At 45.5% G+C, this 17055-nt stretch overlaps 3 protein-coding genes across 3 annotated transcripts; 2 read left to right on the top strand and 1 right to left on the bottom strand.

Moving 5' to 3' along the window:
* Positions 1-488: 488 nt before the first annotated feature.
* On the top strand, positions 489-4094 carry LOC105892239 (FAST kinase domain-containing protein 5, mitochondrial). The gene is made up of 2 exons (XM_012818484.3): positions 489-641; positions 1191-4094. The coding sequence occupies exon 2, from the start codon at positions 1203-1205 to the stop codon at positions 3615-3617; it is 2415 nt and encodes an 804-aa protein (XP_012673938.2). The 5' UTR covers positions 489-641; positions 1191-1202; the 3' UTR covers positions 3618-4094.
* A 5618-nt stretch (positions 4095-9712) lies between these two features.
* On the top strand, positions 9713-11726 carry LOC105892236 (arginine vasopressin). The gene is made up of 3 exons (XM_012818480.3): positions 9713-10206; positions 10542-10746; positions 11139-11726. Exons 1-3 carry the CDS (start codon positions 10084-10086, stop codon positions 11282-11284), a joined length of 474 nt encoding a protein of 157 aa, XP_012673934.1. The 5' UTR covers positions 9713-10083; the 3' UTR covers positions 11285-11726.
* Positions 11573-16957, bottom strand: LOC105892238 (3'-5' RNA helicase YTHDC2). The gene is made up of 7 exons (XM_031578031.2): positions 16858-16957; positions 16019-16317; positions 15235-15382; positions 14803-15006; positions 14201-14383; positions 13135-13219; positions 11573-12831 (listed from the first exon to the last, which is right to left on the bottom strand). Exons 1-6 carry the CDS (start codon positions 16930-16932, stop codon positions 13166-13168), a joined length of 963 nt encoding a protein of 320 aa, XP_031433891.1. The 5' UTR covers positions 16933-16957; the 3' UTR covers positions 11573-12831; positions 13135-13165.
* Positions 16958-17055: the final 98 nt, after the last annotated feature.

Genomic DNA, 17055 nt, shown 5'->3' with positions numbered 1-17055 from the left:
AAGACAGGTGAGGCAAGATCAGAATGATTTGTCCATGTTTTTGTATTAGTTTGACACCTGACAAGACAAAGTAATCATGGGAAAATAGTTATAATTGAAAACAAAAAAGAAGATTTCTTATCCCAGCATGCCCTATGTGGTGTAATTTCAACATAATGGTAAGATTTGTATGATCAACTGAGCCTAAAACATAATAGAAATCGAATAATAAAAATGCTTTAAATACATTTTGTCCATCAGTTCAAATGTGTGGCCTACCCCAGCCTCATTTCAGTGATTTATTTCTGAATTGACAAAGGATCAAGCAACTGTCATCATTTCATGAATTAAATAATCAAAATCCCCCGAATTAAAATGTTCAGTGAATCAATGTCTCAGTGTTATTTTTGCGTGACCTTAGGTCTTGTGTTTTATACAGCTTTAACGCAATGGCTTTCCATACCTTCTGCCTAAAATAATTTCCACATTTGACTACACCTCAAAACGCATGCGTTTACCTTCGACGATGTTTGGTCCTCCGCAGCTACCATACTGAAGATTTCTCTTGTCGAAGTTGAAGAAGCATGGGACCAGTTTATGCATTCAAAACTTAATTTGTCTGTTTATGAACATCGCCAGCAAGTCATTGGTGACACTAATGAGTAAGTATATTATATCTGAAAATAATACTGGCAGTTTTGTTTGCTCGCCAGTAACAGGCTAACGCTTGCAGTGTGATTCTGTCTCCAATGTCATTGCGAGGTTGGCTAAATCAGTAGGCTACTCTTCTTTAGCCCCTCAGGTAGCTAGCTAACTAGTTAGCAATTCCAGGCGCACTAACATTAGCTAGTAAATCTGTTATGTACAACTGAATCCTAAACCAAACTTTGACTTACTTCATTTGGCTACCTGGGTTCGCTTTGTACTGGGCTTTTATTATCCTTTTTGACAGTTAGCTTGCAAGACAAATAATGCTAGGCAACTGTACAGAAACAGTCATCAGCCGTTTTCTGTAGAGTACCATATGTTGGCACACCAAGTCAGGACTGTTATGACAGGAATGCCCACTCTTTTTACATCCATTACCTTCTTTTATCGGACATATACAGAGCTACGTATTTTACAACGTTGTAAGAATGAGATATATTTGTGCTGCGTAGGCATACAGCTGTAGTACTGAATTTGTTATTAGGTTATACTTCTATTTTCAGTTTCTGCTGTGGATGTCTGCACGAGTTCTAAGCAGACGTTTTGGTCGCCTCCACCTTCATGCCTCCCCCAGGCGAGCGGTTGCCTCCGTTAGAGGCCGCAGCTGTCAGTCTGACATTGGTGGGGAGCAGGAGAAACAGGAGGCGGACAATGAGGAGGGAGCCCAGTGGTTGCGTCCTGCGGGGGAGTACACGCTGCTGTATAACCCCTCTGCCTACTGTCGGCCTACAGTACGGAAGTCAGGCCGCCAGGGTGACGCAGAGTCACCCCAGCTTAGCCTTGTTCCTGCTCCCCGGCAGATGAGCAACATTTACAGCATCAGTTCGTCCCGACACCTCTCTATCTCCAAGAACACCCTACTGGATCTTGCCTTCGGCAGAGATGAAGGTGCTAAAGACAAGGCAGCTACACCTCCGCCCTCCCAAGACGTTCCGTCGGACGTCCAGGTGGACCCTCGCGCTTTCCAGCTGTGCCGATCTGAGTACCGCAGTTTCACACATGACCTTTCATCGCGGCCACCCGCCCTCCCAGCAAAGGAAGCCTCCCTGATCCTGCACAAAGTGACCATGCTCAAGGGCAGCATGACCCCCACAGACATCACCCACTTCCTCTGCACCCTGGGCACCCTGCCTGCCCAGCAGACCCTGTCGATCCGCGGCGACTCACGCTTCTACATGCTGCTGCGCTATAGCGTGGAGTCACTGCAGAGCTTCACCAACACCCAGCTGCTGGACGTGCTGCGGGCCTTGGTGCTGATAGACCTGTCCCCCTCCCACAGCATGCTGGAGCTCTACGAGGTGGAGTTTGCGAACAGGGCGGCCGGGCTGGAGTTCCACCAGCTGCTGCTGGCCGCCGACCTGTGGCGCTGCCTGGGCCGCACCGTGACCCGATACCTGGATCGGCTGTACGACTGCCTTAGCGCGCACTACGGCCAGATCGGCCCACCGGAGCTCGTGGAGCTGGTCTACCTGATCGGCGAGGGCAGGAAGTTCCCGGCCCCGCTGGTCCAGCCTCTGGAGTTTTTGCTGGTGCGCCACCTGGACAGACTCCTCCCAGAGGAGGTGGGCGTCGTGTGCCTGGGCCTCTTCAAGGCGCAGAGCGGCCTGAGTGTCGGGGCGGTGCGGCGGCTGGTGGACCAGGCCCTTGCCCTGGTAGGGCAGATGAGTGACTTTGCGCTGGTGAACGTCATGAAGCTGCTGCGCTTCAGCCACCTGGACCACCTGGCCTGGCTGGAGGCCATGGGCACCGAGATACCCCGCCGCGCCCCAGGGATGGGCGTCCAGGGCCTGATGCATGTAGTGCTTGCTTGCGGCGCCCTGCATTATCACAACGACCGCATCCTCCTCGCCGTCGCGAGGCGCGTATCAGACATCGCGCCCCACTGCAGGAGCAAGGACGCCTGCAAGATGCTGTGGGCTTTCGGCACCCTGGGCGTCCGCCAGAAGCAGTGCCCTGACATGTACTCCGCCCTCACAGAGGTGCTGCGCCAGCGCGAGGCCGAGTTCCAGCGCTACCCGGAGCACCTTCTCACCGCTCTGCTGGGCCTGGCGTTCGCCGGCCAGTTCCCGCAAGACCTGCTGAGCAGAGCCCTGAGCCCTGACTTTGTGAAAAGGGCGTCAGCGTCCCAGCAGCTGGAACTGAGGAAGGACCTGTTCACGCTGGACGGCACCGTGGGGCTGGAGCTGCCCCAGTGGACCGGGCCGAGGCTGAGCCGGGCCGTGAAGGAGGAGGTGACGCGGCTGCTGTGGGACTTCGCCCAGGAGGACGTGTGCCGGAAACCGGAAGTGCTGGAGGCCGAGGTCGTCCTGCGGGAGCTGCTGGGCGGAGAGCAGTTCGTTCGCAAGCACATGATCCTTCCGCACACGCGGTCGATTGATCTGGAGGTGCGCCTCGACCCCAGAGGGCAACCGCTGCCGGTCGTCTCGGAGGAAAGCCTCAACGTCGATCTCACCCATGCCACAGATAAGTCCTGGGAACAGGGGCACAGCGGGGTTACCCTTACCGACGACCTGCTCGCACAGCTGACAAACACGCGGAAACGTCCAGAACAAGCACCCTCGCCTCCGCCCCCTCTACTGCGCAACATCGTGGTGGAAGGCGAGCGCGAGGGGGTGTTCAGCATCGGGGTTGATCTGACTGACGGGCTCCTGGGCTCCATGACGAAACCCCGCTGCCACCAGACCTCGCCGACCCGGAGGTCCGAGCGGACGACCACGCGCATCGCTGTGCAGGTGTCCAACAGGAATCACCACTGCTACCGCTCACAGCAGCTCCTGGGTTTCCACGCGCTGAAGCGCAGGCAGCTGACTCTGGCCGGGTACCACGTTGTGGAACTGGCCCACTGGGAGTGGTTCCCTCTTCTGCGACGTTCTCGCGCAGAGAAACTGGCCTACCTGCACTGCAAGATTTTTGGGAGTCAGAAGGATTAACCGTGTCAGTTTTTTTTCTTGTTACATTCTTGCCGATTGTAATGGAATGAAATAAATGTTGCCTTATGGACAATCAACAATCATGAGAGTAGTCCTGCTATGTAATTAATTACGGTTCACGGTCACTGTTCACTGCTAGTCGATTCTGTTAGCTGGCTGTTGAAGCCATTTTTCATTGTGTTACTGAATGTATTGTATTGCTGTTAGTTTACCCATCTACTAAGATGTTAAAGTAATGTGCAACGGCGAGCCAAAACCATAATTAAGTTTGTGTACGTGGTGTCTTGATTGGTTTTACATCATTCATATTAAGTCATGTTCACTGCATTCTCTAATTAGCTTTGCCCTTTTGTTCAGACGGATGCAGGCAGAATATTCATGAGTTGTCCGATGTCTTCCTTTTTCAGCGAGACGTTGACACGTAGTTGAACTTGATGCCAATAAACTGGACCATTTTTTTTTTAATTAAGACAATAACCATTTGCACACTGTCATTTCGGCACTCACTGTAGCTGTAGCCAGCAAGGGAAGTAATCTAGTGATCTTGGACCTTTATGCCTGGACTGAACAATGCTTCATCAGATTGTTACCAGTATCTGTCTCAGGGGGGCAGACCATAGAGCTGCGTTGGCGTTGGCGATCCACATCATATACGGGTCCAGTGTGCACAAGGACCCAGGCTCGAGGTCTTGCCCGAATCCCACTCCCCAGCGTCCTGTCAATAATGGCTAGAAAGGGCAAAAAATATATCTTAAAAAAAAAAAAAAAAAGAACAACGGTATCTCTCTCCTGTTCCCTGAAGTGTTGGTACTGTCTTGAAAGGCAGTAACTACTGCGCATGCCCATGATTGTATACCTTCATTTGTTAACCAATAGAAAATGGTACATTGACAATGCTCGATCACTTGAAAGTGTTCTGGTCCATTTCCTATGTACAAATACTTGATTACAAATACTATTTTGATGGGCAGTTCATTAATCATGCCTGAAAATCATGTTTGTATCACAAACACAAGCTAGGTGATATAACATCCTTTAAGGCAGGGGTGCCAAACTCAAATACACAGAGGGCCAAAATTAAAAACTGCGACCAAGTCGAGGGCCGGACATATTCAATATTTATTGGAAAAAAAACAATATTATATTTTTTCGTATGTAAACATGAGCTAAAGTTTAACATAGGCCTATTGAATCTGGTACAAGCAGCCTAAAGCTTAGGCCTACTAGTTATTGCCTATAAACACAGAGATCAAATTTCTAAATAAAATAAACATCAGTGGCATTCAGTTCCTATGCCTCTCTTTTGCCTCCTCCATTTGTGGTCAGTCCCATAAGTTTGTCCCAAGGCAGCCCCATTTCATTTACACATTTGGATACCTCTTCAAAGAGATCTTTCCCCGTAGTTGTGCCATGCATTGATTTAAATCCCAAAAGTGAATCTAATAACGCACAGTCGAGCACTCCACGGATGAAGATTGACAGCTGGGCAGTATCAGATGTGTCGCTGCTCTTATCCATAGCAAGGCAGTATAAGATGACATACCGGCGGCCGCGGCAGGCCAGCCCTGATAGACATTACATATTATCTGGCGGGCAAAATAAAATTACACAGTGGCCCATTCAAATCAATGGAACTTTTTGCAACATTCTGAGGAGCCGGCAGGCCGGATAAAATCGCTTGGTGGGCCGGATCTGGCCCGCGGGCCTTGAGTTTGACACATGTGCTTTAATGTATCACTTAATGATAACAATTCTGAAGTTGAATGAGTTCAGAGAACACCAAAACAACCACAATTCTGAACAGTGCAACTGTATATTAACCAATAAGAATCACCCATCAAGCCAGTGGTTTAGTGTATGAAAAGCCCGTTTAAAATGGGAGGGGGTGGGAGTATAGTGGCAACATATGACGGAGGTCATTTTGTAGCCCTTGAGAAATGCCTGTTGAATGTTGAAGGATACATACCAATGAAAACCATTCACATGAAAACCAAGTGTTACCTCCAGCAGCACGAAACACTAAAAGAGAGGTATGTGCGTGTATGCCAGGAGGTCAACCAATCTATTAGGGCTAAGGTCAATCCACACTATTCAGTCTGAATAAGTAAAGGACGGTATTTCTGAACATAGTCCTTACTACACCTGACATACCACAGCTATATTAGTTTTTAGTTATTCACCTATCTATATGTGAAAATGAATAAACAAGGACAGTTCAGGAGTTTGCATTACAAAAGAGGAGCGGTATAAAGCCTGTTCTCTCCTGTAAAGTTGTGGAATGTGAATATATCTTGAAGGGATCCATTATCCATCCATACAAATGTTAAATACATACTACTGTCAGTATCACGACCATGTAGGAGAAAATGTGGAGCTGTAAATGTAGATCATGCTCATGTCTTCTGGCTCTGCCCAGATATGGTTCAGTTTTAATTCATGTATAGTACTGTATTTTGGTAATATGGCTGGAAATATTGTGGCAAGATCAGACAGATACTTGTTCAAAATCTTAATAGCGGCCTGTAAAAAAAGCCATTACAAAAAAATGGTATAAACCAGGCCCCTCAACTCGAGATGAATGGCTGAAAATTGTGAGTGAGATGTACGAGATGGAACAGCTAACGAATAGATTAAGAGTACAGGCAGAACAATGTGAGTGAAATGGGTGAAATGGACTCTATTTAAATGTCAATGACAGGTCGATTTTTGAAAAATGTGTACGTCTCAGGATCACTCTGTGGAATCAATGCAATCCAGCATGTTCATGGTTCAGTTTTTTTTTTTTTTTTATATTTTTTGTCAATTTGTTACTTTGTTTCCTTTTCTGTTTCGGTTCCTCTGTATCTGTGTGATAAAACTATAAAAAATAAAGTGTAAAAAAAAAAAAATACATACTTCAGTGTCGTCATAAATGTTCCCTCTAGCACAAATTAGGCATTTGCTTGGAAATGCATGTCTTCTAGTAAACAGCCACAATTGATCACAATATGAAATGGAGTGTTGGTTTGTGGACCTGAGTAAGACATACTGAACATGTCCACTTTGAGCCTTTTCTCTTGCTCAACCTCTTTAATAAAGACAAAAAGCCCTCAGCTCTTTTTCTGGGACAGACTTGAGCAGCGAGCTGTGTGCATCAGTGACACAACAATTTAGATTTGTCCCTGGTTAACTGTCCTCTTCAGCACTTGATCTTGTGATTGCCATTTATGTTTCAGTATACACAATAGAACACACCTGTGCAAAACCGTTAGAATTAGATTTTGAAGTGTTACATTGAAACGTCTTGTTTACTGACTGATGCGAGATAATGTACTATATGTAGCGTTGTATGTTTTCTATGTCTAATGTTAACTATGCTGCGCTGCAGCAAGACAAATTTCAAGACAACTTTTTCTTTTTGTTATGCCTGCAACGTCTTTGAGCGGCAGCAGCCCACTATGAAACACCTTAGAGAAGTGTGAGTCACTGGTGACCTTGGAGGTGAAGTAGCGATGTTCTTTTCGTTGCACATGTTGCCTGTTCTCTCTCTCTCTCTCTCCCTCCCTCTCTCTATCCATCTATCTCGCGTCCAATCTTCTGGTCCCTCCTTATGCCTCAGCCTCACATCCATCTTTGACCCTGTTCCAAGTCACCCTGACAACAGGGTTTTCATCACCCTGACAACAATTTTGTCAGCTCGGGTCGTCTATTATGTTATGGACCAAACTGATCTCACTGAAAGTTTTATGACTCATAGAAATATGCTAAACATCAAGTCATATTGACTTTTTTCTTTTTGGTGAGAAATACAAGTCAAAACTATACTCTATAGTAATACTATACTAAACTATACTGGTTGAGTGTAGCCTGAAATAAACTCAAAGAAATACAAAAAATACAAAGTAAGAGCAAAGCCTCTGCATTGCAGCCTGCAGTGTGCTATTGCATTCCACTGTCTTTTGGTCAGTCAGCGTCAGTGATACTCTACTGCTGGCTTTTTAAAAACTAAATTATTACCACGTGTCACACGACTGCAGAGGTCAAGCCAGTATGACCTCGTATTTGACACCTTTCTGAGAATTTTGAGTAGACAGTGAATTGTGAATGTTTTTTCTATATGATATGTGTCACAACAGCCTTTCAAGCACTTATCCATTGAAACAAAAAATGGACGTTAAGCCTCAGGTCTGTGAACGTTAAGCCTCAGGTCTGTGAATGAAATGAAAGTCACTATGAATGGTGAAACGGTCAATGGGTTTGTTTAAGCTAAATTATTTCTTCTTATAATGATGGTCTTTTTGCTTGGGCTCCCTGTCAAATAAAACCCAACATTTGAGGACAACCTCTGAAGGCTGATTTCTGAAGGCTGTTAGTAAGCGGTGTCTAATGATAAAGGAAGTCTTTATTGGGAACACAATCCATGGCTCCTTACATTGGCCACCACAGCCTTGATAGAGCCATCACAGATGAGACAAAGTGAGAAAATCATTAAAGAGTGGTACACTTCTCAATTTTTACATTAAAGTAACACTATGCAACAATTTGAAACTTTTTGAGGTATGGTTTTATAGGCAACTCGTTTTGATACCATCCTCAAATACATTTTGATAGCATATGGTCATGTGAAGGACAGATGGTTGCCTTTCTCTAATGTCTTGTCGATGTTGATGGTTTTGTAAACGCTGAATGTCTTTCAAGGCTATGCCTCTGCTGAGAGTGAGTCATGACATCATCACACATGATGTTATCCTCTGCAGTTTCCCTGCCACAAGATGCCTTAAATGTGATGTCAGAGGTCTTTATGGTTTGAGGAAACAGCATGTTCTTTGATACACTTGCTCCCACCCACCTCTACACACCACACACCTGCACACATATATATCTCTCTCTCTTTCACGCACACACACACACACACACACACAAACACACACACACACCCTGCAGGCAGACTCTGTTCCTGAAGCTGTTGTGCAGCATTAAGAAGATTGACCCCTTGCCCTTGATTGTGTTCATCTTTGTTGGTGGCTTTTTATCATTGCCTTGAACTAATTGTGTTAACTAGCATCTAAATGAAAGCTTTATTATTCCAGCAATGGTTTGACATATGTACCACCACGGATTTTGACACTGATTTGTGACTAATTTACTATGAATTAAAAATGCCTGACTTTCCGTACCTCAGAATTCATAGGGAAATGTCAGCTTGCCTCTTAGCGGCATCACACTGCCTAATCAGTCTCTCACTGGGATAGTTGTTGTCTTCAAATTTATACTAAATTGTATTGCACATAGTATGCACGTCATTCGAATGGACATGCCATGCAGAGTACATGTCATGCAATGCACATGATGGTGAGAACTGTTACACAACAGGGGTATTGTACAGCCAAAGAAACAAAGAATATCTCCACAGCATGAGATCATGAATTTGTCATGTTATCCAATCACTCTGGAAATCATGTGGTGTCACTGCTGAATTTGATGTGGATGAAAAAGAGCCTGTAGTTCTCAAATTCTTCTCTTTGCAGGCTGCTGTTCGAGACACTGCAACCACCTGCCTGCTGCCTTGCATATCTATTGGTGGTTTAGCCCTAATCCATAAATATTCAAACCAATTAGTGGGCGCTCTGCGGTAAATAACAGTAAAAAAAATACTTCTGCACACAGACTGCTGTCGCTTATTGGTGATGTTCAGGCAAGATGTGTCGTTTCTGATGCAGCTGCTTGCTCTGTTTGACCTCCGTCCCTTTCCCTTTCCTCGCCTTTCCCTGTGGTTCATCTGATGAACATCATCAGTTACTTGTTGATATGCACCGACTTCCACACTGGTTTCATAAATCTGTGGTCCAGTCCACAATCCCGTTCCATATTATTTTATTTAGTTCTTTTTTGGATTTTGGAACAGGTAGACTGCATTAATCTTGTACATCTTGTTTTTCACACCACTCGCAAAGAACCCCCCTTTATAATTGAAGGTGCGCTTGGTGTAAGAGTTGAGGCTATTTCCGATTTTTACAGTAGGCTATAGCTTCCACCTGGCATGTAAAGGTGTTCAAGAGTGTGGGAGACCAAGTTATTAGAATCGAGAGAGATCAAATAATATTAATACAGCTGCGAATTTAAGGCCTACCTTGTAGTTCCACATTATACATGGCCAGATGTTTTTTTGTTGTCACTAATGAGCAATTACGAGGTTGCAACACAACGTGTTGACGGCACGCATAGGCTACTTAATTGTTTTAAGGATATTAACTTTTGATCCTAAGGAGAGTGACACTGGGGTCGTGAAAAAGTGACGATGGGGTGTGGGCAGAGGGAACAAACAAGATGACGTTGAAGAGGAGCATCATCCGCTGCTAGAGGTGCTCCAAGTTTCATATAAATAGCGGACGGCTCTGAAGCAGCAGTCGAGTGAGAAGAGACAGCCAGAAGAAATATCCTACTTCGGCAAGGTTGAGAGAGAGGACACTTGTTTGCTTCTGTCAAAATGAGCGATTTCGGACTGCAGCTGCTCTGTGTTCTTGGTCTTTTGTCGTTGTCCTCAGCCTGTTACATCCAGAACTGCCCCCGAGGTGGAAAGCGCTCATTCCCGGATCAACTTCCCCGACAGGTGAGAAACTTTTAACGCCTATTAAAAGTGAGACTCCATAATTTACAAAGGTTATCTACATGACTGAATCTCAAGGTCAGTGTTTCAAATATTGAATTCAACCACTCCTTCTGTCAATCTATGTTCGGTTTTTATTGTAGGCCTACCTAATCTAATGTAAATAACCAAGCTGGACATTTCATTCATTTTTGTGAATGAGTGACGAGTGAGTGCAAGTGACAGGGAGAGAAAGAGAGACGGGGGAGAAGAAACGAGAGGCAGTGGGGTGTGTTATCATCTAGCTTTTAAAACTTAACGGATCACTAAGTTTTCACTGCATCCATTTTTTAACTCAGTGTATGGCCTGTGGCCCCGGGGAGAGGGGCCGTTGTTTTGGCCCGAGCATCTGCTGCGGGGACGAGATGGGCTGCTATGTTGGCTCCCCGGAGGCTGCATCTTGTGTGGAGGAGGACTACCTTCCATCCCCGTGTGAAGCCGGCGGGAAGCCATGTGGTTCCGAGGACGGTCACTGCGCAGCGCCAGGGATCTGCTGCGACGCTGGTGAGTCTGTGATTGTCCAATGATTTATGGATTGAAAAGCATTTTTACAAATTGTTGGCTTACAATAACTTAGGCTACATGACGGTGTCAAAATGCAATAGGTTTAGCCTTGTCAAGTGAATCATTTGAAATTCTGGCATGTAAACATACTCTTTGAGAGACTAAATTATGAACAACTTTTAAACAGGGTTTTGTGGTACGCTAATCAAGAAATGGCCAAACATGGACATATTTCCAGCAAATTATTTGAGGGGATGCAGGTTTCTCTTGCAGCTTTAAGTACTCTTATCAAACAGCTCCTGGTGACAAGTTGTACATCTCAATGAGATGTGAAAAATGCTTTTCTTTATAATCTTAGTCCTTGTCTGAATTTTTAAAACGTGTGTCTTCAGAGAGCTGTGTTCTGGACCCAGCCTGTCAGGAAGAGGGCAAAAGTAGACCTTTGAGCGAGCAGAACGCAACACTGATGGGCCCGTCTCCGGCAGAGATCTTGCTCCGTATCCTACACGCCAGCGGACGGGCACGGAGTCAGTACTAACAGCTTCCTCTGCTGGAAGAGAGAGGATTGACAGCCTGCTTGTGCACAGAAATGTATTCGACATGCACATAACTGTAGATAAGTGCGTACTAGTGGAGTGCTATATGAATCGTTTTTTCTCTCTCTATCTCTCTCTCACACACACACACACTCACAGCAAATTGTAGCCTGGGCTTCAGCTAAATATGGAAATAAAATGTGCACGAATTAAGCACCCAAGCAAACCATCACAAACACACACACACACACACTTTGACGTGAAAATTATGAAAAAAAAGTAAACATAAATGTTTGAAATTGCTGCACTGACCAGCAAAAGTTTGTCATTTTTAATGTTTCAACTGAAAATATGCATTGTACAATGGGGTGTAAATATGTAGCAAATAAAATGTTTCTTGCACTGGCACTGTAAACCAACTCTTTCCTTGTTTTCATTGCAAAAGAAAAAAAAGAAAAAAAAATGAACTGCTGTTTAAAAAAACATCACTTAAAAACCTTTCAAAACGTCCTCAACTTTAATACAACACAAGACACAACTCGAAATAACAGAGACAGTGGTCTGCTAATGATACGGTCAGTATTTAAAGGAACGGAGTAAACATGTGCTCTCCTGAAATTACTCACAGTAATGAATTACTTTCCATGAGGTAAATCAGTAACTCATACACAGCTACATACGCTTTTAAATGGTATTTCTCTTCACAAAGACCTGATAACTCTTTAAACTCAACTGAGGGAAAATGAGGCAGAGGAGCACAGAGTATTTCTGCCAAAGAACAGACAGAATATATTACACCCCACCGCCATCCTTTCATGTACAAACTTGCATTATTCACAAATTTATCATCTCTGCACTATAAACAGATATTCAAGATTGATTACAAGTGCAATTCATTACAACAATCTCACTGATGTTAGCACAACATTGCTAGGTTTCCCCATTACCTTTTGAGTTCTTTCCAGGTAACGGTGTATTTAAAGGCTTCATTTTCAATGAGGCGAATCATGGACATCTCTGCCTCAAAGACCTACTCTGAAAAGACACCTTGATTTACCACTGACCGTCTACTAGGTCTTCTATGCTTTTCGATTCTTCAATAACTTAATCAATCTACACTTGACCCACTGCTCTGGTTATAGTCATACTTCACCGACACATCCCAATTTATTCAACATATGATTCAATTAACAGGGTAAAAAGAACACAGAAATGTTTGGATTAAAACAGCACCTACTTAAGGCATTGGAAACTTAAATCAGAACGCTTATGGGAAAACCTTGGAACAGGAACCACATGGTTTAGCATATGCAAGAACCTTGGAAAGGGAACCACAGTCCTGAACAATAACTCAAGTATGTGCAACACATAGCTACCATCCAGTGTGTCATCATGGCACATCACTCTCAACGCCACCATCATGCTTCAGGAACTAAACGGCATCAGAGCAGTTCATTTCATGACTTCTTATAAAGCTCTAGTAATGCTAGACACAATAAACAGGGGTCCGTCCGTTAAGGTTTGCATCTTCAGGCTTTTCCATTTCTTCCTGCGAAAATAAAGCAAAGAGGAAAATGATTCCACCAGTAGCACTATCTGTCTTCCCATAGACAGGGTGACTTTGGAGGACATCTGGCACTGATCCTGAATCAGTTTCTATCCATCATTAACTTATCCATGAGAGTTACCTTGTGGCAATTTAATACAATTTCCCTTTTGCTTTCTCATATTGTCTCCATAAATCGAACATATAATGGTTTCAAACACACTGCTCTGTAAAATGGGAAAGAAGTTGACAAGCCTTGTCTGTTAAGATGCTTTTATTAATCTCTTTCCTGACTAATATTTTCACCTGCTTTGGTTGTCGTGGTTTCCAGCTGACCTTAGAGACGCTCCCACAGCTGCAACAGCTGAGCACCAGCCTGAGGCTCCAACTCCTGAGAGAGATGGACAGAACAGAGAGACAGAAGAAAAAGAAAGATGAAAGAAATTTAAGAAATAATGTAGGAAATGATGGGGGTATTACTGTAGCAGAATTATTTGCATATTTGTAGAAGCCTGTTCCCCTGTCAAAACCCCAGTGGTAGCACCCAGTGACATGGCTAGGCTGGGTTCTTGTGGCTGCAGTTGTGCCGATGCAAGGTAGAATAGGATGGAATCTCGACTGTTTGCTTAAGTACATGTTCATGTTTTTGCAGTAGCTGTCATAAGCAGAATTGCTTATGCTCACTGAATGTGTGAATATCGTTTCCACTGTACCGAAGTTCTAAACTTGACCAATTACTTAGCATCGCAGGCTACATTATATAGGTAGCTAGGAGCAAAGGGTATCCAGCTGGGAGCTAACAAATTAGTAGTCCTCCATTGTTGAGACAAATGCAGCTGGAAGTCACTGCAATACTACTTATGACAACTACTGCATGTACTTAAAGCATACAGGTTTTTTTTTATTTATTTATTTTTAACATAAAGAGTCACTAAGAATGGTCGCTTCGGCTTGCCATACCTCACCTCAGGGTAAACAAATACACAGACAGACAAATCTCCACACGCTTTTGCAGGTCTGCCACGGCGGAAGAGTAGCAAAACTCACATGTAAAACAACAGCCAATTGAGAGGCCCACCTGAATTGTAACTGATGACTTGACTGTATTTCTAGCTCTTGGAGCAAGATACTTACTTCTCACTAATTAAGATCTATTTATGCATTTAATGATTTGTCTACACATTTACAGATCTATGCATGCATTTACAGATTTGTATACACATGTACACTTTGCAGATCACATTACACATTTAGAGACTCTTTGGACACGTTTACAAATGTGATTGCGCACACACAGATTCTGAACAGACATTTGTACACTGTATCTATGCATGTGTGTGTGTGTGTGTGTGTGTGTGTGTGTGATCCCCACCTGTCCGTCGCGGCTGATCTGCACCTTCTTGTTGTCGTTCCAGGGGTTGAGCAGCTGGTGGGTGCACTGGAAGGGCAGGCTCTCCTTGCGGATCCACTCCACGCTGAACACGCCCCCCAGCCCCGATGAGCCCCAGTCCTGGCACCGCTCCTGCCCGATCTCCGACACCATCCTGGCATAGCCCTGCCCAGCCACACACACACACACACACACACACACACTACGTTACGCTCAGCAGCATAGGTGAGCAGTACACTTACTGGGGCGTTTTCAATTCTGTCCGAGCTTCGAAAAGAAACTAAATTGCAGTATCTCAAAATAAGAATCACATCATATTTCAAATGCCCAACTTCTTAGGGGCGTGCAACAGTGTGCAGCCTTTTTGATTTTTTTTCTACAGGTACATGAGACATGGTATGGACAGACACTTCCCTACAGCACTCAGTATTTGAACCGTTGAACTGTTTTTGTTTGTATAAACCTATTTTTGCATAAGTCATCCCTTCATCCAGACTGTTACCATTTCTTTTTATCTGACTTTTCCTTCCTTTATGGATCCATCCCTTATTTCCCCCCTTATGCCCTACTTCATCCCCGTGTACCTGGAAGTGTCCGGAGCCCTGGACCGAGAAGACCAGGAAGACGAGGCTGCTCTCCTGGAAGGCGCGGTTGAGCTTGAGCTCGTTGCTGGGTGTGGTGGACCAGATGCCCCTCTGCTGCGAGAGCTCAATGTTGCGCAGGTTGCTGCTCTTCATGATGAAGTAACGCACTGACGACAGAGGCCGCGGGCTGGGGGGCTTGGAACACTGCAGAACACAAAAGAGAGTGAGTCAGTGTGTGTGTGTGTGTGAGAGAGTCTGTGCAAATAGCGTAGAGCACCAATTACTGGGAAAAACTGTATGAAACCACCCACTTTTGAGATACTTAAGATATCTGCCCTCACTACACGTACGTACAAAATATAAAAATAAATACATAAATGAAGACGTAGGAACAAATAAACCCTAAGCCCTCCTTTGTCTGCAGGTCCTCACCTTTCCTGAGGAGGTGGGTGAGGGGATTGCGCCAGTGCCCTCGGCTGCTTTGGATGTGTGTTCCTCTGGACGCTTGGAGTGTGCCGCTCCTTTGTCCCGCTGGCCTTTTAGTTGGAGCATCGCAGAAGACGGGCAGGAACTTAGAGGTCTGAAGGGGGAACATTATGTGGAGAATGAGTCACCATCTAGATGCCATCTTACACGTAGGTAGGCAAAGTGTTTTGAAGGGAGACAAAATACTTTTTGGAAGAATTTCTATTTCTGAGACATTGAAGATGAGTTTGAAGGTGATCTTGCGTCTTAATTCATCACAATCTTACGAGACCAGACAACTGAATTCAGTTTTTCCCCCCACAACGTGCGCTGTCTAAAAGTATATGTAGACATTGTCAACAGCAGCAGCACACACCCAGGGATTTGGGGTCGAGCAGAAGATGGCCTGGGGAAGCTGAGGGTTACCCCTTCTGTAAAACTCTCCAAAGAAAACCCCTTCTTTAAAACTCCCCTAACTTCTCCTCTTAGCTCCTAAGTTCTTGCCATGGGAAGGACCCCCTCTTAATGCTTATACTGTTATAGTAAGCCTGCCCTTAAAAAGGGATGCAGTGCCGTGTTTGCCTGTATATTTCTAAACCCCTGTCCCCTGTTCACCTCAAAGTCCCTCCAAAACCTTACCACCTATCTAACTGTTGTTCCCTCCCCCTCCCCCGCAGTGTTTTTTTTCTTGTCTGCTCCACCTTTCCTCTTCCTCCCTTTTCCCGTCTCCGTTTCCCACTCCCTCCCTCACCTGTCTCCTGAGGTGCTGGGCTCGTCTGCCGGCTCGTGGTCGCCTCCCGGGCCCCTGCGGCTCTGGACGGTCCTCCAGGAGGATGGCTGGGGGGGCTCGTCAGAGGCCATGGGGCGCGGGCGCTGGCCTATGCCTGTGGGCTGCTGCAGGCCGGCCGCTTGCTCGTCGGACGCCAGCGCCGACACCAGCGCCCGCAGGGTGGCCTCGTCCAGCTGCGACCAGGGCTTGGAGGGGGAGCGGATGCGACGCAGGAACAGACTGTGCCACTTCTGCCGGAGCTGGAACACCAGGCTTGCCGTCTGAGAGAAAAGGAAGGGAGGTAGACAGAGGAAGACAGAGAGAGAGAGATGAAGAGAGAGGAAAACAGGGAGAGAGAAAGAGGGAAGGGGAGAAAGACAGAGAAAAAGAGAGGAAGGGAAGAAAGACAGAGGCCAAGTGGGTGTGGGGATAGAGGAAGGAGGGAGGGAGTATGAAGGAGACAGACATGTAGAGAGGGTGAGGGAGTGACGTAAGGAGGAGAGGGAGTGACGTAAGGAGGAGGGGGAGTAACAGAGTGTGAGGACCAAGAGAGCACAAAAGGCCAGCGGAGAGGCATAGGGAAGGAGTGAACGGAAAAAAACAGAGGTAGGAAAAGGATTGAGGAGTGAATGGAAGAGAGGGAGAAGAAGCGAGGGAAAGAAGGGAATGAAAAGGAGAGTAAGAGAAGGGCAGGAGAGATGAGGGAAGAGCCGGAGAGAGGAAGAGATGAGAGACAGTGTCAGTATCGACTACAGGGCATTTCCCTGTGGTTTACCTCCGGATGACGAGCCATGATTCACTGCTGCACAGGCTTCTCTTACCTCCCGGTCCAGTTTGAAATTGAGCCAGTCATCAATCTTCATCTGAGCCAGGTGAGCGGTGGAGCGGTCTTCCATCTCACTGTCACTGCTCTCGTTCAAGTCATCTAACACACACACACACACACACACACACACTTATGTTACAGAGGCAGTGTGCTAGTGTGTGCCTTGGTATTTGTGAGTGCGTGTGTGTGTGTG

The sequence above is a fragment of the Clupea harengus genome, chromosome 12 (assembly GCF_900700415.2).
Source record: "Clupea harengus chromosome 12, Ch_v2.0.2, whole genome shotgun sequence".
NCBI lineage: Eukaryota > Metazoa > Chordata > Actinopteri > Clupeiformes > Clupeidae > Clupea > Clupea harengus.
Note: the sequence above shows the minus strand (reverse complement) of the source record. Positions and strands in the feature narration are given on the sequence as shown.